Source organism: Pteropus medius, unplaced genomic scaffold (genome assembly GCF_902729225.1).
Source record: "Pteropus medius unplaced genomic scaffold, Ma_sr-lr_union100, whole genome shotgun sequence".
NCBI classification, from domain to species: domain Eukaryota; kingdom Metazoa; phylum Chordata; class Mammalia; order Chiroptera; family Pteropodidae; genus Pteropus; species Pteropus medius.
This window is the reverse complement of record NW_024349798.1, coordinates 6,125,605-6,152,298: the sequence shown is the minus strand read 5'-3', so window position 1 is coordinate 6,152,298 and position 26,694 is coordinate 6,125,605. Positions and strand designations below refer to the sequence as shown.

Genomic DNA, 26,694 nt, shown 5'->3' with positions numbered 1-26,694 from the left:
GCTGTTTGGTGACAAATGCCTCAGGAGCCAGCTGTGGGAATAAGCCCAAACCAAGCCTTGAGTGGGACTTGTCACTACAGATTTGCACTGCTACCTTCCAACACCAAGGGAAGGACGCCTTAGTACAGCAATAATGGTGTCTCGCTGGCAAGAAAACCCACATTTCTCTTTCAAAGATTTCCTCTAGACTTCTATTTTCAAAAGATAGGACATGAGTAGGACTCAGCTGACTTTTCCAGGAAGAAAACTCAGCTGTCACGAGAGACTCCTGCCTACCTCTCTGCTGCTATTCCCGGGTCTAGGATCGTGCTACACCCACACTGAGAGTCCATAACAGACACTCAATAAAGGTCTGCTAAAGGAAGAAGTATCTGAAACTGGCAGGTCACTGCTGAGCCCCTTTTTTTGCCCATCGGGTCTTTCCTAGCCTCTTCACCTAACCCAGCGAGCGTGCTTACACTTCAAGCTGCTTGGCTCAGAACCCGGACGATGTGCTCAGGGCCCAGGCCACCCATGCCAGCATCAGGGCTTTTGTGAGACAGTCTCTTCCAGGAGGCCAGACTAGTGAAATTACAATGAGCAAAAATTTTAACACAAAAAAATGTTAATATTCCTCTGAAAGTAATGGAGGGGGAAAAAAAATCTAGTCGAGGGAGACAGTGATCTGCATGAGACATAAGGAGGCTGCATTGCACATCTCACGGCACATGCTTCCAAGAAGAAGCTACAGACCAACTTCTAGAACATTCACTGAAATCAGCACATCATCTCATGGCAAGCTTCTTGCTCTGAGATCTGGGCTGGAAAGCATCAGTGCCTGTCAGACCACCACCCATCCATCAGTGAGTGTGTGATCTTGGGTGGGTGTGACTCCAAGGACAAGGCCAGCCACCTTTCCAACCAGCCCCGGGAAGGCCAGCAGTGACACAGGGTGGCCCGATCTGCAGAGGAACACCATAAGGCCCTGCTAAGCCACCTGTAGAAAGATGCTTGAAGTCTTTCAAAGAAGTGACCACAACATAGGTTTTAAATATCTTTTTGCAGTAGATAATCTTATTTACATTGATACAGAATCATTTTACATTCTTAGATCAGACACTAATAGATGCTTTATTTTAGTAAATTATGAAGGAAAACAAAAAGGAAACTACTCAGAAATGTTCTCCATCAGCCTGTCTTACCACAGCAGCAGGGTATGGAAACACATGGACCCCGTACATCCTACAAGCTGAGGCTAGAGAAACTGTTTTGCTCTGGCTAGATGGTAGAGAGCCTTCAATTGTTTAGACTGTGCTTTCCTTTTCTGAACATTTATACAGGAAAAGATGATGATTCTTAGCACTGAATAATTCAAACATATTCTGAAAACAGGTGTCAACAGTATAAGTGGTGAGAACCAGGCCTGGCAGGCAGCAGGGGCAGGGCTCCCAGATAAGGAGGCCATTAGTCTGCCCCAGGCTGTGGCCAGAGGCGGCTGTGGTCCAGCAGAAGGGTGGGAGCCCCAGTCGCCTGTGGCTCAGGACAACAGAAATCAATAGCCAGGGATAAGAGCCCACCTTGGGTGGGGTGGGAGGGAGGACCATCCATCCCAACAAAGATCATGACCCATGTCAGGGGCGGCATTTCCAGGGTTCCTCTTTGTGTGTGCCTCCCCAGCCTCAAGGCCCCCATATTCCAGCTACTTGGTACCTTTGGGAATTAAAACAAACTCCAAGAAGAGCAGGGACATCCTGCTGAGGGGTGCATAATGCTGGTGGAGCTTGCAGGCCCCGAGTTCCTGGAAAAGACGACCTGTCAGGAAAGACTCATTCCAGAACCTCCTGGAGGTTTGATGAGGGTAAAATTAATCACTTCACAACTTGGTGCTGCTTAAGGCTTCATTTTTAAGCTGTAAGCATGGCCTTTAATTATTTACTAAGATTTCCACCACATTGGATTCCAAATTAGAGTTTTGGCTCTGCAAGAAGTATCCAGCTGTCTTACTGTCTGAGTGAGAAGAGGCCGAATTACCTACCCATGGACAGGAAACTTCTACCAGCCCTTAGGCAGGCCATGCCTTTCTGCCCAGGGGCTGTCCATTCAGCGGAAAGGTGTGTTATCCCATGACGTGCTGTTGCCAAGGCAGTCCAGAGGGACTCTGGAGGCCAGGCTCAGTGCTGCTGTCCTGGAATCCTTCTGTCTCCGAGGTGCCCTAGCCAAAGGAGGGGCTGCTGTTCCCGGCCTAGTTTCCAGTGGACCGTTTTCCTGAGCCAAGACATAAGCGGTTATAGTTCATTGGAATCACAAGAGCAGCATACCCCTGGGGGTTAGCTTCTATTATGCAGCCACCAGGAACCCGCACAAGTAAAATGTGGGTCCTGAGACCCCGCAGTGAGCAAACCCATCTCTCGGCAGCCCCCCGAGGTTACACAGCCCTACGTCCCCAGGCAGAATAAGCACTATGAAATAGGCAAGGAATTGGAGTGATCTGAGTTCTAAGCCTGGCTCTGCTATGACTCACCCTCTGTGACCGTGGGCAACCTGGTTCCCACCACTGTAGGACGCAGCGCCCCTGGGAGCTGGTGGAGGGAAGGTGGGGAGGCAGCCCCCAGTGCAGCCTCTCACTGCAGTCTGGTTCCGCCCTGTACTGCCGCTGACTCTACCACATCACCTAATGTGGGTGTCTCCATGGACCGAGAGAGGCCTGGCTCTACGGGGAGCCAGATATACCACACCTGAGACTGGCACTTCTTCCAACTCCAGGGGGGTGAGGGGCATGAGATTGGTTAAAGTGAGGGAAAACAGGGATTAGTTCACAAAGGGAAACAAAGGGGAAAAACCTCAAGGGGTCTCCTACCTCGGCTGGGTATCAGGAGGTAAACATTTTCTTAAGTTTGGAAAGGAATCCCTCCTTGTCCTCCCCAGCCTCAGGCCTAGCCTTGCCTCCTGCGGAGCTATCCATGGTGCTGCCACCTGGGCACAAACAGCAGAAAGAACTGGGGTCAAGGGCGCACACCTCCATGCATCCCATCCCAGGCCCCGCCTACCCCAGCCTGACCACCCAAGGGTCTCATCACTCAAGGAGCCACCAAATGCCACCCTGAGAGGAGAGGAGACCACTCCCAGGTTGGCCAGGGCTACCTCGCCTTTTCAGATGACTGAAGCAAACAGGCCACTCAGCACCTTAGTGTACATCAACTGCTCCCCAAGTCACTGGCCCACAAGAGGGAAATAAGAAACAGAGCCTGACAACCATCAACTGTCACCATCTTAACAACTGTAACAAAAATATAGCCCAGGCCACAAAGCTCCACATTAGCTCATTCAATCCTTAGGATAACCTTACAGGTAAATTTCACAGGTGAAAAAAACAAAAAACAGACATGGAGAGGTTATGTGGTTTGCCCAAGGTCACAGAGTAAGTGGGAGGGAGAACTAAGTTCAAATCCAAGTAGTCGGACCCCAAAGCCAAGGCTCTTAACCACCATGCCACCAGCTCTAAGAAGGTGAAGAACATATGTCAAGACCAACAGACCAGCTTCCACACTCTGTACATGTGAACGTCTCTGGGACACTCAGGGAGGGACTCACTGCCTCTCGGAATCTTAGGACATGTGTACTTCTTATCCGTAGTGACAGCAGCAGAGGATCCTGTATGTCACTGGGCAAATTATCCCCATTTGGGGGCATCTAACCCTAGATGCTCCAGATAAAGGGAGGCTGCTCCATTTCTTTAAGGCCCAGCATGAGACTGCCAAGACCAAGTCTGCTTACACAAATGCATCACTTTAAAGATCGGCCAAACACTATACAGGGAAGGCAAACTTTTGTTATGAGTTAAGACTAAAGACCTGGGCTCTACATTTTTATTGTAGGGCACATTTTTAATGTGCTAGGAGATATATGCCGAGCAGAGTCAATAGCAGAGAAAAAATGGTCACGGTCCCAGATCTCAATCTAAAACATCTTCCTCAATGAGAGGCTGAGGGGAACAGACCCCCTGCAGGGATGGGGTGAGGTCATCCTGGGCTCAGACCCCTGGGAAGTCCTGTGGACTGGTATGCCCTCAGAGCTCAGAAATGTCGTCAGAGACAGTGGTGGCCCTGAAAAAGGTCATGCTAACAGAAGTCTGAGCAATCGCCAAAGCCAAGCCAACCAGGTGACACCCAATTCCAACGACTCCCCAGATGAGGACCCCGGTGCTGCATAATCAATGCAGCAGGTCCCTCTGAGAGGTGCCCACTGCCAGATGTGCCGTTCCTCAGTCCTTCACATCCCCTTTCTTACATAAAGATGTAAGTAACAAAAAATACCCTTCTAACACAAAGAGATCCATAAACCAGAAATTTCCCATCACTCCTAGGCCTCCTAGAACAAGAGACAGCAAGAGTATTGAATTTCGTTATGCCCTTGGTAAGGGGACAGCAAATTGTGTGTGTGCGTGCTCATTTGAGTGAGTTCACATGTGTCACACTAGGCGTTACTGACAATGGAGATTTTAACATGTGACACGTACTGTGCTGAATGCTTTACCTACATAATCCCATTTAATCATGTAGAATCCTATGAAGCAGGTGCTACTATTATTACAAATTTACAGATGAGGAAACTGAGGCTGAGAGAGATGAAGTAATTTGTCTAAGTCTTTGCTGTTAATAACGGCAGGGCTGGGACATGACTCTTTTCACCTCAGAACCTAAGCTCTTAATTACCACCAGTCCCGGCGGGGCACAAAAACACTCAGTGACTGCCACCACGCCCCTCCCCCAACTCTGCCATCCTAGTCACCCTGAGGGAAGATGGAAAGTGGTTGTGCCCCATGGCCATGACGGTATTTGAGCTATGGCGGCCAGTCTGGGAGAACCAGAACAAGCACCTGGTTATTTAGTTAATAATTCGTAACAAAAAAATAAGTAAAACAATAAAACACAGACACGCACCCACTCTTTATACCAGAAACATAGTCTTACCTCTTTTCCTCACTCTTTATACCAGAAACATAGTCTTACCTTTTTTTTCTTTTAAATCTGGCTAACGGGGGTATGGGCTCCTTCAGGAATATTTACTGGTCAGGACATCAAAGGATATATAAGCACTGAATTTAAAATTCTGCACCAAATGTTAGAAATAAACTGTGAGCCTCTGCACGTAGGTGACACAGTCTATAAATACACGGCTCTTCTCTCTCCAAGTCCTGACTTCTCTGAGAACCTGTCTGTGGTAGGAGGAGCATATTTACAGGATGTCCTGGGCACTCAAGCACCTTCTGGTCTCATTACAAGATACAAACACCAGCGCTGTATTTCCAAAGCTGCTTTCAATAGAGCTAGTCCATAATTTTTACACTTTAGAATAAAGAGGAAATGCTCATGGTGGAAGTTCCTCAGCTGAACAGGGATTTCTAGTCTGTACCTTCAAGAGACCACAGCCGGAGGGGCTGCTCAGACAACCACAGGAAGAGGTCCAATCTGAGGCCACATATGGCTTTCCTGAGAAGGGGTTATGTTTCTCTTTTCCTTAGAGGATTTCCCAGCCAATGGTTAGGAAAATGAATTCAAATTAACTCAGCTAACATTTACTATGAACCAGCCTTGGGCCAGGTGCTATGCAAGGTGCTGGGGACTCGAAGAAGAAAGTAGTTATTACAGACAGGGATTCCAAGTCAGAGCGGTTTGATGGCTATTTGTAAAGTGATGCCAAGGGAAGAGTAACCGGATAACACTAACTACGTAAACCTGTGCCACCTTTTTGGGTCAAACCCCTAGTGTTATAAGAAAGGTCTAGCACTTATTTGGGTGTTCAATGCTTGCCCCGTTTCCCCTCATTACACTGTAGGGAGATGAAGGCAGAGACCCTCTCTCTGCGTGCATCGCTTCTTAAAACACAGTAAATGATAAATGAACATTTGTTTGAAGGAATGGAAGCCAACAGGACTCTAGGATCTGACTTCTGAGGACTGGACCCATCCCACAGGTGGAGGTACAGGTCTGTACTTACAGCCTAACTCCTTGAGCCATTTACACACACAGGCTGAGCCGGCAGAGTGCCTCTCATTCTACTAACATGTCTCTTCTCTCATCTTCCTCTTGCCTCCGCCCTGCATAAAGGGGGTCTATGGTCAACACTGTCAGCCACATCAAAGAGAAACAGCAGGTGGAATTCCTGAATGATGAGCTAGGGAACGGGTTTCCACAGTTACAGCTAAATGTTCATATGTGTGTTGTCACAAGAATTAATGATGATCCACAAACACAAACAATGAGCCACACTGTGTCTCTAACTCAAAAAGTCACACAGTAGCCTCAAAGTGCCCCAATCTCCTATGTCTTTTTGCTTAAGCACAGACTGGGAAAGAAGCTAGAGTCAGCCATTAGGGTTTTCAGCAGCATTAGGGAACAAAAATACACAAAGGATACTAAACCCACCAAAAAGTTTAGGTCAGTTTCCTACATAACTGTTATCTATGCCAAATGCCTTCCAGGTACTCTTTCCCATAATGAAAGCAAAAATACCCAGGAATCAATCTGTATCTGCAACCACTCTCCTCAGTCTCTAAGGACTCTCTAACTCACATGTACTTAGAGGCTATAGAAAAAACTACACTTTATCCCAAGAACCACTAATCACTGAATGCAACTGCTTCTAGTATAACTTTAGTTAATATGTTTTGTTAAATGCTTGAAGTAAAAGGTTGAGGCACGAAAATGAATAAGATCCACTGTTAATGAAGGTATCAGGAAATGGGAATTATATGTGGACTGTAAAAGTAACTTTCTTCAGAGTGTAAAGAGAGGCTTAACCACAACCAGGTAGCAGACTGACAGCACCAATTCTAAGATTCTTAAATGCCATTTAAAAAATTACGTCTGGGAGCCAAATTTCCCACTGGAATACAACTCTGAAATGACAATGGGATTAGAAAAAATATATAATTTGGTATATCCATTTCATTTTATAAACAACTTTTCAGAAACTCATCCAATGCATATATTAAAGTTGTTATACTCAGCATAATTATATCAACAAAACTTAAAAGAAAGAACTGACTAAGTTTCAGGTACACAGGAGGCTCCCAATAAATCCTGGCTAAATGAGGCAAGAGGGAATTAGCCATCAGGACAAGGAACTACAAATATAATGAGGATTCTAAGGACAATCATAAACTGACTATATGCTCAACTCTCAAGTTAAGCTATCAGAAAGGAGTTTAAAACAACAACTGGTGATCACTAATATTCAGCATTCTAATATCGTGAACAAGGCCCATATCCTTGTGCAGGGCTCAGCACAGGCAAACCTGAAGTTTCCAGGGAGTGGAGAAGGGAGAAGGATGGCTAAGCTGTCTGCAGAACAAATCTCACATGCTACGTGACTATGGGAACATTTAGGATTCAGGAACGAGAGCTGGAAGTGCACGATTAGAGTTACATGGAATAACTGAAAATAATTACATGGGAATAATTAATTCTCACTATTCCCACTTCTTTTTAGTTCAAGGATGTAAGAAAATAAGAGGAAAGTCTATGTACCAAATTATTTCAAACATGTGTCCAATCCATGCTTGGTCAGGCTACAGACAGGATTTGTGGAGCTGTTTTTTCAGAGGATTTGGTACCCTGGACTCAACAGGAGTTCAGCAAAGTCCATGCAAAGGCTGTTGCTGTTGGGAACCCAACCTGGGAGGGGAGGGGAGGGGAGGAGACGGGGCCTCCAAGACCACCGCACTGGGAGATCTAACCTTTGCTCTGATCACCTGCTCTGAATGACCTTTTGCTACTCTAATTTCACTCAAGTTCTGAGAACACCAGAGGAGCATCCAGAACCCAGACAAAAACAAAATGATGTAACAAGAAGGAAACATGTTATGCAGCTGAAACCAATTACACCCTCAGCACAGCCTGTCCTGACCGAGGAGCCAAACCAGCAGAGAACCAGCATCTCTACAGCAGAGCACCCTCAACCCCAAGGGAAAAGGGCTGTGGCCACGGTTCCCATCGGCAAAGTTCCTGCCTACAAGCATTTTGGTATCAAATCACTAATATTTAACTACATTCTGCCGATGGAGCATGATATTTGAGCTCAGAGTAAATAAGGCATTTGTTCATTGCCAGAAGAATTCAAAGTTAAACCTGCTGGGAGCAGGCAGATTTGGAGTCATGTGACCGTGTTTTTTTATTGCTGTGGTAGCTGTTGTTTACAAGACACTCTACAATCTTGGTGGAGCACTGTGGTTTAGGAATGCATAAAGCCTTCCAATCCATATTCTCCTAAGCTGTTACAGGAGCTCTCATGTGGAGATGTGCCCAAGGTCATAGGGCAAGTGGCAGAACCAAGGATAACAGTCAGAAGAGCAGCTCTCTGAGACACAGGGCTGCTATCTGGTAGGAAGTGGTCTGGAACTAAGACTGAAGGGAGGAGCAGCTGCACCTGGAGCACAGCTGTATGCAGCTATTCCAAGCCCTCAGCTCCCCTCTTTCTACCGTGCTCTCTGGAGACTCCACAAAGATGCTCAAGAGGTAACCCCGACATGCTTCCAAACTGTTCATTCTCCGAGGGACTGAGAAGATGCCCACATGCCACCGTGCCACCCTACCAGTGCTTGTGTTAGTGACGCCGTTCACTGTCCCCTCCACGTCGGTCTCATCCTCTGCGTAGCTCAGGATCAAGCTGTGTTGCCGGCTTGTCAGTCTCCTGTGGAATGAGCAGTTTCTAAGCGTTCCTCTGGGCAGCTCTTTAAAGGTGAAGAGTTGGCTAGTCCCCACACAGAGCAGAAAATACAGGAACCCCAACTCAGGCAGAGGGCACACTCTGACCCTGAGAGCCACACCCTAGCTTCTATAAAGAAAATCTCCTAAAATACCCTAAGCTGTTTTAAACAACTGTCACTGTGGCTATGCTAAATAATTTACTGGTGGGGGTGGAGAGTTTTCACAGTGTGTTTATGTGTGCACACATAGGCAATTATTTAATCAAAAGGAGAGCTGGAAACCCCGTTCTCTCAAGCAGAGTCAGCATGCCTATTCTATATACCCACAGCACTCTGCCTGGACTTTTCTCCCAGAGGACACAGACATCTGCGCCATGACCTGGTTATAGATCTGCCTCTCCCACCAACCAGACTGTGAGCGCCCCAAGAGCAATAATAATATCAACAAGAGCAGCAATAGGTAAGTGTTCCCTGTGTATGATTCATTTAATCCTCCAACTCAAGCAGGTCAACCTTTTTCATTATGTCTACTTTGCAGATAGAGAACTCGGGCAAGACACACTTGACTTAAAGAAGTAACCTGCCCAAGCCTCAGTGCTTCCAGTGGCAGAGGCACAATGGAGCCAGGCAGTCTGGTGGTGCTGAGCCACCATACTGTCATGCTGGCAGGTAAAAAGCCCTCAGCTGGCCCCTGCTCAGTGGCGGAAGAGTGCAGAGATAAACAGGCCTCACTGTGGCTAAGGGGGTGCTTACTTTGGAACTCTTATCTTGACATGAATGTAGTGATCTCCATAGCCGTAACTGTTAATCCGAGGGATGCCTTTCCCACTCATTCGAATCTTCTGGTCTGTTTGGACCCCAGGGGGGATCTATAAGAAAAGGACATCTGTGGTTTTCCTTGGTCTCAAGTTGCTCAAATGAAAAATAGACAATCTTATTCCTTGAAAAGAACTTGCATTTGGGCTTCTAGACAGAGCCCGCCAACCACCATGTGCAAACTGGCTAATAAGCTGGGTCTGCTCAGGGCAGACCCTGTGATGCAGATTGTGGGGGCAGGTGGTTTGTGGAGGTGAACCAAGGGAGGGAACACAAAGAGCCAGACGGAGGAAGAGGTAAAGCCAACACAGGAGTATGTTGCTGAGGCTGCTCCCTGGCCCAGTACAAGAGGGGATGTGAGCCAGGAACTGCTGTCCCTGGTGATGACACTCAAGGCCCACAGTTTGTGACTCACCTCCAAGGAATGGCCAGGCATTTCTCCTGCCTCCCCTAAACCTCATCTTCCCTGAATCCCCCACATGCTGGTTGTTCAAAGGTTCTAGCCATTTGTCAGCTATTTTCCATTTCGAAAAAAGAAAAAAGAAAAAAAGCAATGAAGTAGGAGCGGGGCAGAAACGGCACTCTGGCCCTCTTACCGTCACGTTGATTGTCTCGTACAGGCCCTGAGCTCTGGCTGTCCCCCCGAGGATAGCCTGAGCTATAGAAATAAAAAGGTCGGAGTGGATGTCTGCGCCGTCCCTCCGGAACACAGGGCTTTTCTGCACCTAGGGCCAAGCACGAGAGATGGCATCATGCACAGAGAGGTCCTTCTGGAGACTGGACACCAGCCCCAAGTCTTGGCAGGCCAAGCTCAGGGCCTGACATTTGCTCTGCCGTCTGTGCCTGCAGCATAGCACTGAGGGAAAGAACAGACTTTCGCCAAAGCGCAACACTACGCCAGGCTCCAAGAGTGCCACGTCACATTCATTTCTATACGGCAATGCAGGAGCTCCCAGACTTCCTCGGGCTCAGGAAAATAAAGTAAAATGGGCTTTTTGGACATTAAAACAGACCTTACTTTACTAGAAAGTAAAGAAGAATACAGACCAATTCATATAGAAAGGCAAAAACAGTTTTCCAAATGGTCATTTGGCACGCACTACCTTCAAGACAGACTGACAGCATTAGAATCATTTTGATTTTATAAGCAGTTGTCATGTCTCAGACATTCTTTGCCTTCCTGTGATTTCTTCTCTCAATTTCTTCTCTTACTAGATGAGAACAGAATCTGAATTCTCTACCAAACTTTTCTCATCAATTGGCTTCCAGTTTGCTGTCTTTGTCTTTGATTTCTCAGTCTAGAAGATTCATCCTTTAGATTATTTTTGGTTTAAATTACGAAATATTTCCCATGTATATAAACCACAAAATAGATAATATAACACTACAAATAAGATGTTACAAATGCAAGTGAAGTCTCCTTGCCCCCTCCTCACCCCTCTGGAGTTAACTACTATACTGAATTTAGTACGTGTCATTCCTACAAGCATCTTTTTACTTTTACTACGTATTTACATATCTCTAAATAACATATAATACCATCTCGTGTGGTTCAAAACTTTATATAGATGATCTTCCCTATATCTTCTTGCAACCTTTCTTTCCCTCTCTTTGTAACTGAGAAGTCTCCTTTCACATGTGGTCCAGTTTCTTCCTTCTGACTGTTCTGCGGTCCTCTGTGACCACAGTGCAGTTCACCTGGCCATTCTCTTCTCCAAAGACAACAGGTTGTTTTGTCTTACTACAATGAACGAGGCCGCCACACACATCTTGTGCATCCGTCTGTAGCACCTTCGAGCTTTTCTAAGGTATATATCTAGTAACTCCCAGTGGAAGGTGTTATTTCCTTTAGGGTTTCCCTTATCTCAGAAAACTGGGTTTGCCCTTGTAAATAGTAAAACTGTCCCTTTGGCACTTACTATCCCTACTAACAATTTGACACGCAAATAAAAACACAAGGGGACGTGTTTTGTATTATCCTGTTTCTGACTTGTAAACAACTCGAGGAAGCTTTGTTCTCTCCACACCTAAAACAAAAGCTTGAAGGTAACATATTTAATAACCCCACCAAGGTGGCCATTGATCCCCTAGAAACGCAGACAGCAGGATGTGCTCTCTGAAGCTCCCACCTCTCTCATGATAGGACTTGGCCACACTCTCTCCAGGAGAGCAAGTCCCCAACAGAGGCTGTGCAAACAGAGCACCTACCCTGAACGTGATGAAAATTTCCTTTTTTCCTACAGGCATCCTCACAGTCTGGCCATCTTCAACTCCTGTAAGAACAAAAGTTCGAAAGAGAATGATTATTTGGAGACCTCCCAAGGCAGTTTCTACCCTAGATCCATTTACGACCCACCAAATTCCTTACTCGTTCCTGTTTCTTATTAACAAGGAACACTACAGTTATCCCACATGGCTACAAGTATGACTTTTCAAAGGTGCACTATGCAATAATTCATAACCAAACAAGAGCACCTTCTTTCTATTAATTCAAGTTTATTGAACACCTGCTTTCTGCCAGATCTACATAGTACCTCTGGGAGTATACAGTCCAGTAGGGGAGATGGATATTAATCAAAAAACAACATAATGTGTCACTACAAACAGAACCATGTTCTTACAAGGAAAAGGTCACAATTCCAGACTAAGGTACATCTAAGGAACAGAGAAGGTTCCAGAAGGCTTCCCTAGAGAAGGGACAACACTTGAGCTGGGAGCTCCGGGAGAACAAAGTTAACCACTGAAATAGGAAAAGGTGAGTTTCAGACACTTTGTATTCACAAAGGCTCTGTTCTAGGAGGCATTACGGCCTGTTCAAGGGGATAGATGAAAGTCAGGAAAGTTGCAAGGCAGAAAACAAAGGAGGGGCTAATAAGAGAGAAGGCTGAAGATGGCAGCAGGGGCCAGGAGAAGCAGCCAATTCTCAGCCCCCGCGAGTCACTGCAGGGTCTTTGACAGAGTGAGTGACATGATCAGACTGCCCCGTTGAAGAGCGCCCTGGGACTGAGAGCTGGTTGCAGAGAGCAATCATAGGATGTCCCTGGGTCCAGGAGGAGGGGTGGTGGTACAAACTGGGCTGATGGTGAGGACAATGCTGGTCTCATGGACTGAAGTTGGAGGTGATGGAGGAGCTCCTTCACCAAGCATAGGAAAGAGTGGGCATGTCAAGTCCCTTCTCCCCAGTGTGACATGTAAGTGTAGATTTTTAAGGATAACTGGTACAAAGAGGAAAATGCAAGGTGATTCTAGTTCCTCTAGTTGGGGACTCCAGGGCTTTAGCTATGGCTTTTGCAACGGCCACCTCACAAGGAAACAATGCTTTGGCTCTCAGCCCCCTGTGTGTGGAAGAGTCCAGGACCCACCAGCAGGGACAGGGATCACCACTTTCTTCTTCTGCTTGGCTTGTCCTGCCCCTCTGCATACCACACAGGGAGACGTGATGATGGTGCCTCGGCCACCACATCTCCGACACGTGGAGCGCATCACAAAAGGGCCTGTATTTATGGTTTCCTGATAAAAAGGAGAAAAATGGGACCCTTAAGTACACTGGTAAATTCTGACAGCTGAGGCTCTGGGACCACAAGGTGTACAAGGGTAATGTATCATTAAAGACTCATGCTTTGTGTGCATATGCATTACAACAGACTGCCTAAAAACACAGGGGTACTGGCTCAAACTATTAATCTGACCTAGAACCCACCAACTTCTGAATTCCAAATCACCAAGTTGATTACGTGAGACTGAAAAGTGAGATACTGCCTCTCTACAGAAATTCCTGAAACCTCTGGGAGCTCGGCAAATACATTTTGAAAAGAATACTCCCCCTCTAACTACAAAAGTGATAGCTAAGAAAACAGGAAAATGAAGAGGAAAGTGAAACTGGATGCATCCAGAGATGCCAGTCTGGTCACTGAGCCTGTTACTGCCCACTCCAAGGAAGGCGCAGCACAGGCCTCTCTGACCCCTTAGTGACACATGGGAAGAGCGAGGTGGGCTGAGTTTTCCAACGCCCCCCACCACCAGGGTCCCCTCCCATTGTCCCCATCCCCCAGCACGGGTACCCGGGAGCAATAAGGCAAACAGCTCCTCTTGCAGGCAATGGTGCTGCTCAGGCTCCTCCTCCTAGAGTGTCTTCTCCTTATTCCCCATGTCAACCATCCTCTTCCTAATCCTTCAGAAGCCTCCCCCGCCCCTCCCAGAGCTGCTGGGGCCTTAGGATTTGTGGCCACTCGCATCAGCTCCTCACTTGACATTTTCACTTAACGTATTTGGATATTCAATTATTAAATACACTGTTGTGGCAAATCAGAAGATACAAAAGATATGTAAAAGAAAAAAAGTTATTAATCTCCCCACCTTGACTCGCAAGGTAACCAACTCTATTAAGTTCAGTTTGAGGTATTCTTGCCACAGCTCACTCTCTCTCCATAAAAGTCTTTTTTTAAAGTGAAAATGTTATGGTTTGAGTATATTATATATATTGCTCTGCGATTTGCTTTTCTTTTTATCTTAATAATACATCATGAACATTCTTCCAGGCCAATATATAGAGATTCCATTTTCCATTTTAATATTTATGTTTTAATGCTGCAGAAAAAAATCTCTACAGATGTATCGTTCTGTTCTGATCTCTTTATTTTTTTGTAAGGCAGATTCCCAAAGGTGAAATTGCCACGACAAATAATTACACTTGAAAATCTCTGTGTTATATTTATTTGAAAAGTTAATATGTGTGCATGGTACAAAACTCTAAAGTAAAAAAAATAAAGGTATAGTGAAAAGCTAGGTGTCTCTCCCCACCCCTAACCCCGAATTATTTCAGTTATGTTCCTTGGAGGCACAGCTATCACTGTCTTCTTGTGTATCCCACTTTTTTACTGACACATATACAATCTGGAGGGTGAGCCAAAGGCACATTTTTGTTTCCACTTGCATTTCCGTAACAGCTAGTGAGAAATGTTTACTGGTCACTTGCATTTCCTCTTCTGTTCATTTTGACCAGTTTTTCTTATGAGCTACTGTCTCTTTCTCATTATTCTGAAGAAGCCCTTTACATATTAAGAATACTAATCCTTTAGCAAATGTGCTACAAATATTTTTTCTCTCAAACGGTATGTTTGGAGAGAAATATGTTCACTTCAGAATGTTAAAAAAATCACAGGCCTTGGAGAAAGGACCTTAGTAGTGAGAGAGAATGGAACAATCGATTAAAAAAAGTCTAAGTATCTGTAACAAATGGCAACTCGGCTCACAGGATAGTAGCCACAGTGAATTCTCATCCTGTCCAAGAGCGCCCTCTAGAGGAGTACAAGCTCATCACAACTTTGTTATTAATTTCAAAGGGAAAAATAATAACTTTATATGAAAAAACCTGGTGGATACTACCCTGATTGTGATTGAATGTAATATCATCACTATTGGAACAAACTGACACAGCGTGACTGTCAACACGATCCTCTGAAAAGGGCACTATACCTTGGAAGTATGAACCCAAAATGAGGAAAATACTACAAAGTAGCTAGCTTGTATTCCTGAAAAATGTCAAAGTCGTAAAAGAAAAAGAAAGGCCGAGAAACTGTTCCAGATAAAAGGAGACAAAGGATATGACAAGCAAATAATGTGTAAGATCCCAGATTGGATCCTGGACCAGGAAAAAAAGGACATTGTAAGGACAACTGAATAAATTTGAGTAAGTGTGTTGCACACGTGCATACAGAGAACACACACACAGGGAGGGGGAGGAGGATGGAATGAGCACACCAAAAATGACAAAGCAAATGAGACAAAATGTTAACAATCGATGAAGCTGGGTAAAAGGAATAGGGAGTGGTTCTTAATATGTTCTATAAGTTTGAATTTTATCAACAAATTACCAAAAAGAAAAAAGAATAAATGATTATAGTTCAAGCAAATGTAAGTGTCCCTGACAGCCCATAGCTGGTTTCAAATTATCGAGATATCCTAAAGTGTATTTTTAGAGAAGACAGCAGAGTTTCCTTGCTGTGTGTATTGCTGACCAAGACAAAGTACTCCTGGAAAAATACAGAAGGTTCTAGATAAAACAGTCCCACCTAGTTATGAACTCTCAAAGCCTTAGGTACTACTAAAAAAATCCACAGGAGCACAGAAAAAAAGGAATGGTGAGGAGAAGTGTGGGTGGGCAAGAGGTGGGCAGCCAGGGGACTCTGACTCGCTTACCATGCCGGAGCCGCCACAGTAGTGGCAGTGCTGCACCTTGGTGCCAGGCTCATTCCCCTTGCCATCACACCGCTCACAGGTGTCCGTGATGTTCACAGTGAACTCCTTGTTGACACCCTTGGCAGCTTGATTGAACGTCAACTCCATGATGTACTAGAGAAATCCAGGGATGGTGTGTCATCTTTCTTAAAATAAGGCAGAGTGCTAGCCAGAGGTTTGCAGTTAATTTACTTTTACTTTTAAAGACTTTAGTTTTTAGAGCAGTTCTGGTTTACAACAAAACTGAGAAGGAGGTAGAGAAATTTCCCACCCATCAGAGGAGGTCCCACCCAGGTACAGCCTCCTCTCCCATCATCATCGCTCATCAGAGTGGTAGATTCTTTTAATCAAGGATGAACCTACACTGATAACCATAATCACCCAAAGCCCACAGTTTACATTAGGATTCGTTCTCAGTGTTGTGCTTTCTCTGGGTCTGGACAAATGTATAATATGTATACAACATTATAAAATCATACAGAGTATTATCACTGCCTTAAAAACCCTATGTTCTGCCTATTCATCTCTTCCACCAAGTTACTTTACTTTTTAACTGCTTTACTTACCTGTACTCTACCAAGTAAGAATGAATGGGATTCAATTTACTGATTCCGCTCTACTTCTCGGGATTTTTAAGAGGTAATGTGTTTTAATTTAAGTGAAAATACTTTTCAACAAACTATTCATGAATAATATTGTATAGTCCTAACAAACAGCTTGAACAATCCATAAACATAACTTAAATCAGAAAACATTCCCTCTCTCAACTCTGAGGTCTTATTTGGACATAAATATGGAAGAGGTAAGATTTAGAGTGTCTCCCTATTGGATTGAGCTCTCCTAGGATAATGTAGCAGCTCTAGATAATATACACCCTAATAATATTGGACTCTGAGAGCCTTAGGTGCTGCCTGGTCAAGAAATTACAAGACTAAAGTCAAAATGGAGCGACACATTATTACCTATACAATTTTTCAAATAATTGGAATTATTTCCTACCAAAATGGCTGCCTCCGGATCATTCCCTTTAGGCTGCTTTGCCTTTTTCTTTGAGAAACAGAAACTGATAAAATCTGTTTGCATCACACTTACCAGCTAAAATTTGAATAGTTCTTCAAAACAAGCAGCTTACCTCCTGAGGCTGACTGAATACACTTTGGAAATCTCCAAAAGATGATGATGAGAACTCTCCAAAGATCTTCCTGAAGAGCTCCTCTGGGTCAACAGAGGGGCCTCCTTTCCAGTAGCTCTGTCTGGAGTCTCCGGCTCCAGGATCAAAGCCAGCAGAGCCATAGGCATCATATTGCTTCCTCTTCACTTCATCACTCAGCACCTACCAAGAAAGGCACAGCAGTCAGGCTCCTGGTCTCCCAAGGCTCAGGGACACAGACACCAAGTACAGATAATGGTACTGTATCAACATTAAATGTTCTGATTTTGACAAATACACTGTAGTTATAGGAAAGAAAGTTCTTGTTCTTAGAAAATACACACAGATTCACTTAGGAATAAAGAAACACAATGCCTATGATGTACTTTCAAATGGTTGCAGGGGAGTGGGGGGATGTGCACACACACAGAGCAGATATGTGACATATCCTGAAACCTTTTGGCATGGTCAAAGTCTGGGAAGAAGGTCCACTTTTAAATTACTCTGGGATTGTTTAGCAGTTGCTTCATGTATGTTCTGCCCCTTTGATTATATTTTAAATTCCTTCAGGGCAGTGATGGTCCTCTACTTTTACAAGATCCACCATCCCCACCAGATAGCCATGCCCTAAGTAGGAGCGGGGTGATCAGATAGGTGTAGAACTAATCCAACAAGGAGTTCTCAGACCTGGCTACAAGTCCAAATAACTGGGGCAAACTCTGTTAATACAGACTATTGGATTCTATTTTTTGTTTAGAATCCAAGCTAGATCTAGTGTGAGACCTGGGAATCTTTTTTTCTTTATTTTTCAATGAGGTGCTCTGGTGCAGGAACACAGCCTTCATACTAGACCTTGACACGTCAGGTCACCATGTGCAGCAGCACACTCTGATGCACACACGCAGCTGAATGACGGTGACTGCACACAGTGGTGGGTCGCGTTACCTCATAGGCTTCTGCCAGCTGGGAGAACTTCTCCTTGGCTTTGGGATCATCCTTATTCGTGTCTGGGTGATATTTCTTGGCAAGCTATGGAATGTAATGGTAAATTACTATGGACACAAGATGATTACTAAAACTGAACCCCCAAAACCAGTCAACATCTCACCTCCTTTATAGCAGTTATTGCTCTAAGATTTTACAAACAGTAGCAATTCTTAAAACAAGGTTTAAGATGTTAAAATAAACCTCTCTTCAAATCTGAGATATGTACACATTTTTCAACCACAACAACTCTCTACCAAAAATAACAAACTAATTCTTTAGAACTTAGGCACCTTTGTGAAAGATACAAAATAGTGTATCTGGTACACTATCATCTATGTAAAAAGAGGAACATCTATGTAAAGAAGAATATAACATATCATCTATGTAAAAAGAGGAACATTTGCTGTATAAATTATCTTTCGAAGAACGTACAATAAACTGGTAACATTAATTGCTACAGGAGGGAAGTAAATGAATAGGAAGGATGAAGACTTTTCATTGGATACACCTTTTTGCTTTTTGAATTCTGAAAAAAGGGAATATAGTACCTATTCAAAATATAGATTTAAATATTAAAAAAAAAATCTTGCTCGACTGTGTAGAGCACACAGGGTGTGCTGTGCAGCTCTAAAATGAAGGTTACCTTCTGGCTGCACTAAGCAGTGCTGTGTGTTTTGTACGTGTTCAGTATGTTTGCTGTGACTACTGAGCTTTCAAAGTCAAAATTACCAGATAGGTTCTGTATATGAAGGCAAGGAAGTGCACAGAATCCTAAAGCTGACAGTGACTTGGGAGGCCATCACTAGCTCCATCACTACCAGCACTGGCTGCTTAATCTGCTTCTGGAGATGCTGGTCCTCATATCAGCATATGGAATCATGTCAGAGGCTGTGTGCTAAGCCCTGAAGTGGGGGCAACGTGGGGAGGCAGGGCGGGGGGGCGCATGTCTCAAGCATGGCCAGGAGATCACAGTGGTCCAAAAGGCAAGGCTGGTTCCAATGCCAAGGTAAGATATGCTAGAACACTCAGAAGATGAGCACAAGGAAGGCTTTCACAGTCAGGAAGACCTGTATTTTCGTCTCATGTATGCCACATATTGGCATAACCTCGCCAAACCTCTTGCCACGAGGATTAAATGACATTTTATCAAAGTCCGATCCCAGTAATTGCTCTCTAAAGGCTACTTAAAAAATTTCCAGTTTTAAAGTGGACAGCTTTACCTAATCTTTTTATTTCCACAACTAAAAACTTGAATGGCTCCCTACTCTCTCTTAAATTAAGTCTCTAGCACTTGCTAAAGGCCTCAAATGCCCCATTAATTTGGCCCCTGAATCCATCCTCTCAATCTTTTCCCACCCTTGTATCAGTTACCTTCTCCTCCAGCTCAAAAGGAAAGACATGCTTTTCACTCTTCCCAAGCCAGGATCTCTGCTTTCTATCCCCATGCCTTTGTGCCTTTGCTCATTCTATCACAACCAATAATAAAAGATAACTCAAAAAATGGGCAAAGAATCTGAATGCATATACAGCAAATGGTCGATAATCACATGAAAAGATGCTCAACATCATTAGTCACCAGGTAAAAGCATATCAAAACCATACTGAGACACTACTTCACACTCACTAGGGTGGCTAGAATCGAAAAGACAAATAAGAAGTGTCAGCCATGATGTGGAGAAACTGGAAGCGTTACATACTGCTGGTGGGAGTGCAAAATGATGCAGCCCCTTTGGAATAGTCTGGCCGTTCCTCAAAGGGTTAAACAGAGCGTTAACATTTGACCTAGAAATTCTACTCCTAGGTGTTATGTATATACCCAAGAGAAATGAAAACATATGTCTAGACAAAACTTAAACATGGATGTTCAAAGCCACACTAATCATAATAACAAAAGAGTGGAAACAATCCAAATATCCATCGGCTGAAGAATGGATAAATAAAATGTAACATATCCCTCCAACGGAATATTGTGATTAAAAGGAATAAAGTACTGATACATGCCACAATATGGATGAACCTTGAAAACATTATGCTAAAGAAAGAGGACAGTCACAAAAGGCCAGACGTGTATGATATCATTTCTATAAAATGTCTAGAATAGGCAAATCCATAGAGACAGAAAGCAGGTTAGCAATTGCAAGGGCAGAGAGAAGAGACTGAAGTATAAGTGCTAATGGTATGGGGTTTCTTTTTGAGGTGTTAAATATGTTCTAAAATTTACTGTGGTGGGGATTGTACAATTTTGAATATACTAAAAACCAGTGATTCATGCACTTTAAAAAATAGTAAGAGGAAGTAGCCAACGAAGCTGTTAGGTCTGGTCTTGATCAGTATTTGGTTCACAAATATTGGGCGTGGACAAAGTTTTTGCTCACCCACCAAAAAAAAGAAAGAAAGAAAGAAAAATTTAAGAATCATAGTAAATTTTTTATAAAGATAATTAATTTCTGTATTTAACTTTAATTTAAAGATCTCTTCTTTTTTGATACTATTGCTTTCCTATTTTTAAAGTATTAAAATGCTCTTTTATCAAATGACATTAATAAACTGTACTGTTATTTTTAATATCTACGTTAGGCAAAATAGAAAAGCTGGCAATCCTACACTGGTGCCGCCATTTTTTAATTTTGTTGATCAGAGCAAAACTCTGGGAACCACTGGTGTAGATAACTCATATGCCACTTTACCAATTAGCCCTAACACAGTGTGAGCTATGACGACGGGAATTTCACACTTTCTGAGTTAAGAAATAATTCTAAGTCCATAAACTTTTATCTGAATGTAAAGAATGACTACCTAAAACTTAAACCAGCATGTCTACTGATTCAGAAGGTGCAGAGTAAATTTAAGTACAAAAACAGCTGTTGGAAAAGATTTTTTTTAACCTCTGGTTCTGACTCTCCCCATTTTCTGAAGTGTTAAGCAGTACAGCATCATATACTAAGAAACACAGCCCAGCAAAGCCCGTCTTATCATATCATTCTATACTGTCAGCTATCTGTGTCCTATACACATGGGCATACATATTGCACTGATCAGGATCAGACTTGATCAATAGCATTCCTTCTACAATCTTGTCTCTAAAATCTGGCTTCCATACAGACCTGGTAATAGGCTTTCTTGATCTCTTTCTGGGTGGCATTTCGGGGCACTCCTAATATCTGGTAATAATCCTCTTTGGCCAAAGGGGTGCTCGTGTGGAAAGAGGCAGTACAAACAAAAGGGTAACTTTTTATTCCTAAAAAAGAAAAAAGGAAATAAAAATCACTCTGGGAATATGCTCAACAAAAGGAAATTGTGAATAAACAACCAGTGAGGTTATACCTGTGAAGAAGCAAAGAGGTCACAGCTTTAGGGCCTATTCTCCTCCAAGCCCACTGGAGATCAAAATTACTGCACTTCAAAAATGGCTAAGGCCACTGTATATGAAGAATATAAAACAATGTCAATATAAAACTGGGCGAGGGGGATCCTGCTGGAATACACTATTGCTGTAGCCTCATTTAACCACCAAAGAACTGTATGCCAGATAGGGTCTGCACCTGAAGATGATTAAAAATTAAAAAGGAATTTAGCTACTGTTACACTACCAGAGCACCTGCCATGTGCTTTGACTCACTTAGTGCTTAATAACTACCCAGGTTATTTTCCTCTACCATGCAATCTTAGATATCTGCTTACTGGGTGGTGCTGAGTGTGGTCCCTAGACCAGCAGCATCATCAGCTTGTTGGAAATGCAAAATTTCAGGCCTCACCCCAGAAACTGTGGAGGTGGGGTCCAGCAGGCCTTGTTTAACAAGCCCTCCAGGTGATGATTCTGTCACATGCTCTAGTTTGAGAACCATCATGTTAAAGAAATGATTCTCAGTCTTTAGAGTCATACATCTCTCAAAGAATTTGATTAAAGCACTGACCCCTTCCCCTAAAAACAAAACATATCTATAGACACGCAGTTTAAAAGGCCAGAACCTCTATCTAACACAGCGTAGAAAACCTGAAAGTAATCAAAGCACATGGCAGGCGACTACATGCCCTGCCTCCTTTCACGCCTCTTGCATCAGCAGCGAGGAGAAAAGGCTAACAGACATATCTACTCAACTGCCCTCAGTGCATGAAGCAGAGCACTTGGACTGGCCTGTCACAAAGTAAAGCTGGGGGAACTGCTCTACAACCTCGAGTCTTGCCTCCTATCCTCAACTCACTCTGTGACAACTGAAAGATGGGGAGGGAGAGATTGTCAGGGAAAGGGGACCAGGTTAAGGCAGAAGGGACAGGAGGATCAAGAAAAAGAATGAGGATCATGAAGCAGCTCCAGGTTTTTAAGTCAAATATTAGCCTATAGAGGAGAATATTCAGAAAATATTCACTGAGCACCTACTAGGCACTAACTAGGCTCCATGCTGGGGATGTGGCAGTAAACCTTTCAAAGGCATTGCACTCCTGAGCTTACATTTATTCAAGATCTTAACACTGTACTAGGCATTGAGGATACAAGATGAATAAAAAAGTCAAAGCTAATGCCCTCAAAGAGTCTAGCAGTCTAGCAGGGGAAGCGTGGGCAGCAGTGTGTGAAGAGATATGAGCACACAAAGACAAGAAGAATGAGAATACAGGAAAGGGTCACCTAACCAATCAGGGTTTCTCAATTTCTACACCAGTGAAGGAAGAGATCAGTTTCCTCCTTTGAGGTGGGGCAGGGAGCAGGTCCTGTCCAATTGTTATGGGCTCAATTGTGTTCTTCACCCTCCAAATTCTTATGTTGAAGTCTCAACCCTCAGCGCCTCAGAAGGTGACTATATTTGGAGATAGGCTCTTTGAAACAATCCTGACAAAACACTGACCTTGGACTTCTAGCCTCCAAAACTAGAATAAAAAGAAAATAAGTTTCTGTTTTTTAAGCCACCCAATCTACAATACTTTGTTACGGAAGCCCTAACAAACTAATATACCTAGTATGTGTTGTAGGATGTTTTGAAGATGTACGACTCTAACCAACTAGTTACCAGTAGCACCCCCTCCTGCCCTCTCTCCACTAAGTGAGCAACTAAAAAAATGTCTACGGACATTACCAAACATCTCCTGGGGGGTAAAATCACCCCTAGTTGAGAACCACTGGCAACCAATTTCTAAAAAGTTCAGGGAAGGTCTTCTAAGGCACATGATGTTAAACTGTAGAAATTACGTAGGCTATGGAGGGGCTCGAATCTATTCAGATATACTCCTCTAGTCCTGGCATTATTTGCAACAGTATCCCTTCACTTTCAAGTGCCCCGTTTGGCTGCTAAATCTTATGATCACCTTTGGTTGGAGGGAGTGGTTCAGTCCTGTGCATTTAGAAACTGCAGGTACTATGATGAAACCAGAGACTGTGTGTGTATGCACATGTGTAAGGAATTGGTGCATTTAGGAACTGCAGATTCTGTGATCTGACTAGAGACTCTGTATGTGTATGCATGCCTGTATATCATGGTTGCGGTAGAGGGGTGGTTAGAGATGATGATTAAAGGGATTTAGGAATAAGCAGAAGAGCCTCTGTGCTATGCTAAAGTGTGGATTTTATCCTGAGGGCAATAGGAAGCCACCTCAAACAACAGAGTTTACAAGAGGAAGAGCTCTCAAAAACAAACAAAAAAACCCAATGAGGATTGGGAAACTACTTAAAATTAATCTGAGCACAAAAGACACCAGGGTGACATATTTCAAGATAAGGGATAATCCGACAATGAGTAGGAATGGTCAGAATAATTAAAATCAGAACCAGGAAGAAAATCTCTATTTTTAGTATCCCCAATAGTTGTTTCCAGATGCTGCACCTTAGAGTTCCTGGAATATAAAAAGCAGACAGTGGAAGCAGTAGAGGCTAGGAGACCACTGTAATCTTTGGTCAGATTTGAGAAAAACACTAGAGCTAGCTAGTTTCCTAGCACTCCTGTTCTCAATCTCCTCCTCTCTCCAGAATGAGTGGTTACCCTGGCAGGTTCCAGCCTCTCCTGCCCACCTCTTCCAAACTAGAAGGTGGAGGCTGGTAGTGGCAAAAGCTCTGGTAGCTGCAGCCTCAACGTTATGAGCAGAGAAAATGGACTTGGGTGAGATTGGTACAAAACCGCATGTGGATAAAGAGAAATCATATTTAACTATTACAAGTTTGATGACTTTTGACATTATCCAAAAAGCATCAATGATTAACAATAATTAGAAAGAGTTCACTTAATAGGCAAAATTTCCCCAAGATATGACCAATAAATGTTTTGTCCTTTTTAGAATAACCTAGAATAGGATTAGCCTCCAAGTAGTTCCAAGAATGGCCAACCCAGTGTCAAATAACTGCCATCTTTCTGCCTTTGGGAGACAGGTCAAATTTAAAAATGTTGTTTTTATGTCATATAATTGTACTACTAGATTTGAGATGAGACTGCAGACCAATGTTTGGAAGCTAAGTTGAAGACTTTAGATGTGACATCAGAGTGCACCTGGAAAGATGCCACCTTTCACCTGATACAAAACATGCCCATCACCGGCTATAGGTCAGGAGGATAGCTGACTACATACAGTTCCTTAGTAATGGTCACATACAAGGCTCAGTACTTAGTGCTTTGCTTCTCTCTGTCTCTCTCTCACATTCAGTTATCAAAAATGTTCCCCACAACTGTACAAATGTGATATGAACAAATTTAGCTTGACATTAGAAAATGTCAACAAAACCTAAAAATGACCACTTTGTTCATACCGAGAAATACAGAATGATATTACTCCAAATAATCCTAAGGAAACCTGGGCAGACTATTGCTCTATCCATGAGGAAATACAGGTGGCAGGAAAAGAATTTAAAAAATGGGATCACTTAACCCCACATTCAATCCAAAACCACATCCAATCTTGTATCCTCTGTACCTAGAACAGTGGCTGGCATATGACAGGCCCTCAACACTTGTGAATGAATGAATAAATTTTCACAGTTAAGAGAGACTCAAAGGATCTCGGAAGCTAAATAGGGTCGGGCCTGGTTAGTACTTCAATGGGAGACCACCTAGGAAGACCAGATGCTACAGGTGTAAAAAATAAAAAATAAGGGATTGTAAGCTGCCAAGGTCCTTGCTATCTGTGAGGTCAACCTAGGACTGCCTAGCCTAAAAAAAAAAAGAGAGAGAGAGAGAGAGGCTCAAAGGGATTAAATAATTACCCAAGTCACACACACTCACACTGATAGAGGCAAGTTTGTTCACTGTACAAAGTAATCACAACTACTGATATTTAATGACAGCATTACAAAACTGCACCCCAATAGGACGTTATCTTGTGTAAATTATCTGTTCAGGGCCCTTTAATTATCTTTGTAATGTTATAGACAGTTTAAGTATCATTTGCACAAATTCTAGGGGACAGAAACAACCAACACAATTCAGGCACATAGATGGTTGTTCAATGATTCCTCCTCTTCCTTCTGTCACTGTAATGGAAGTCATCCAACACACATCATGAGAAACTATTATGGCTAAGCACCTAAAGGCTTAATAAATATTAATGCTCTACCACCCAGGCTATTAAGAAAGCAGCAGGTTTTGAATCAAGGCTCCACCACTTCTTAGCTTTGTGACATTTTACAATTAACATATAATCCTCAGTTTATCTACAAAATGTTATAATAATAGTGTCTATCACATGGAAAGGATCCACGACTAGTAAATAGTAAGTGCTCAATAAATGTTTGTTTTTATTATAATTACCAACGAGGACTTCTAAAAGAGGCAGTTAAGTGTAGTCTTTGATTTACACTATTTATTTGGAAGAATGTAAGCTATAGAAGTGCTGCTCTGGGTTTGAGACTCTTATCTAATTTTATGACCTTGGGCGGGTCAGTTCCTCTCCTAGAACCTCAGTTTTCCATTCTTTAAAATTAGGGTGACGATTTCCACCTCGCGGAGTTGTTGTTACCATCAAGTGCGATGAGGCACAAAGTGCCTTAGGACAAGAGCAGGTGCTCACCGAATGGCAGTTACCTCTTCCCTTCCGCTACAGGCTAGAAGGTGGAGGAAAGAGAAAGGAACAGAGCAAGGGAGCAGCGATAAGCCAGAAAGAGGCCTCCAGAAATGTTGACAGAGAGGTGAAGGTTCACGGCCTATGGGGCGTTTCACCCCCGCGGCCGGGAGATCCATGCAGCTCTCCCTTGTTCTCCGATTCTGAGTAGTCACTTGGGCCTCTCTGCTTCCTGCCTGCCCATCTCCCTAAGCAATTCCACATACACGTGGGAATATACCCTCCACCCCGCTACCCACGTAGCTGGAACGAGGCGAGTCACTCCCTTCCAGGCCTTGGAGTCCCCGCTCGGGCGCTAGAGCTTGCCCTCACCTGTGAGGCTGACACCGGGTCTCAATGTCAGTAGCGCTCCGGGGCCGCGAGCTCCCAAGGAAGGCGTGAAGGCTGTAATGCTCAATTTGCGGCCCAGCAATGTCCCCACCACCACCCCCTTGGGCGACCGGATCCCTCTCCCCGCTGCAGCCGGCAGCCGAGGGGTCCCCGCAGCCACCAGCAACCAGCGTGTGGAGCACCGCGCCGCCATCTTGGCCCGGGGACACTGCGCCTGCGCCATCCGGCTGAAGAAGGGCTCATGAGGATAACACGCGCACGCACAGCGCTGACGAACCTGGGGGCGCGGCTCGCTGCGCGCGCACACAGAGCACGCGCAGCTGCACCCAATGCTGCTTGGTAGACAACGCCAAAATGAGGTTCCCTCTGGAGTGGTAGTAGATATACTTACTCTGCTGAATCTCCTAATTTTGTGTTGAACGATCACGACTGCACCTTATCTGTGTAAGGCCGT

The 26,694-nt window shown here is 43.9% G+C and overlaps 1 protein-coding gene across 2 annotated transcripts; it reads right to left on the bottom strand.

Annotated features, from left to right (window-relative positions):
* Nucleotides 1–1,020: 1,020 nt before the first annotated feature.
* DNAJA3 (DnaJ heat shock protein family (Hsp40) member A3) lies at nt 1,021–26,464 on the bottom strand. 2 transcript variants are annotated; one of them, XM_039885214.1, is made up of 12 exons: nt 26,223–26,464; nt 20,981–21,114; nt 17,835–17,918; nt 16,872–17,072; nt 15,701–15,853; nt 12,865–13,012; nt 11,711–11,775; nt 10,099–10,227; nt 9,440–9,555; nt 8,573–8,670; nt 2,837–2,952; nt 1,021–2,244 (listed from the first exon to the last, which is right to left on the bottom strand). In XM_039885214.1, the coding sequence occupies exons 1-11, from the start codon at nt 26,461–26,463 to the stop codon at nt 2,849–2,851; spliced, it is 1,473 nt and encodes a 490-aa protein (XP_039741148.1). In that variant the 5' UTR covers nt 26,464; the 3' UTR covers nt 1,021–2,244; nt 2,837–2,848. The 2 variants fall into 2 exon arrangements, with proteins under 2 accessions (XP_039741148.1, XP_039741149.1); XM_039885215.1 differs by lacking the exon at nt 2,837–2,952 and having other exon boundaries at nt 26,223–26,463.
* Between the last annotated feature and the right edge of the window lie 230 nt (nt 26,465–26,694).

What these genes read in the sequence shown, in the direction of transcription:
- DNAJA3 (XM_039885214.1), bottom strand. Translation starts at nt 26,463, where the DNA reads ATGGCGCAGGCGCAGTGTCCCCGGGCCAAGATGGCGGCGCGGTGCTCC. An exon ending in TCAAGAAAGCCTATTACCAG is followed by an intron (nt 17,919 to 20,980) that starts GTCTGTATGGAA and finishes TACATTCCATAG; the next exon opens with CTTGCCAAGAAATATCACCC. An exon ending in CGTCACTAACACAAGCACTG is followed by an intron (nt 2,953 to 8,572) that starts GTAGGGTGGCAC and finishes GTTTGTGCCCAG; the next exon opens with GTGGCAGCACCATGGATAGC.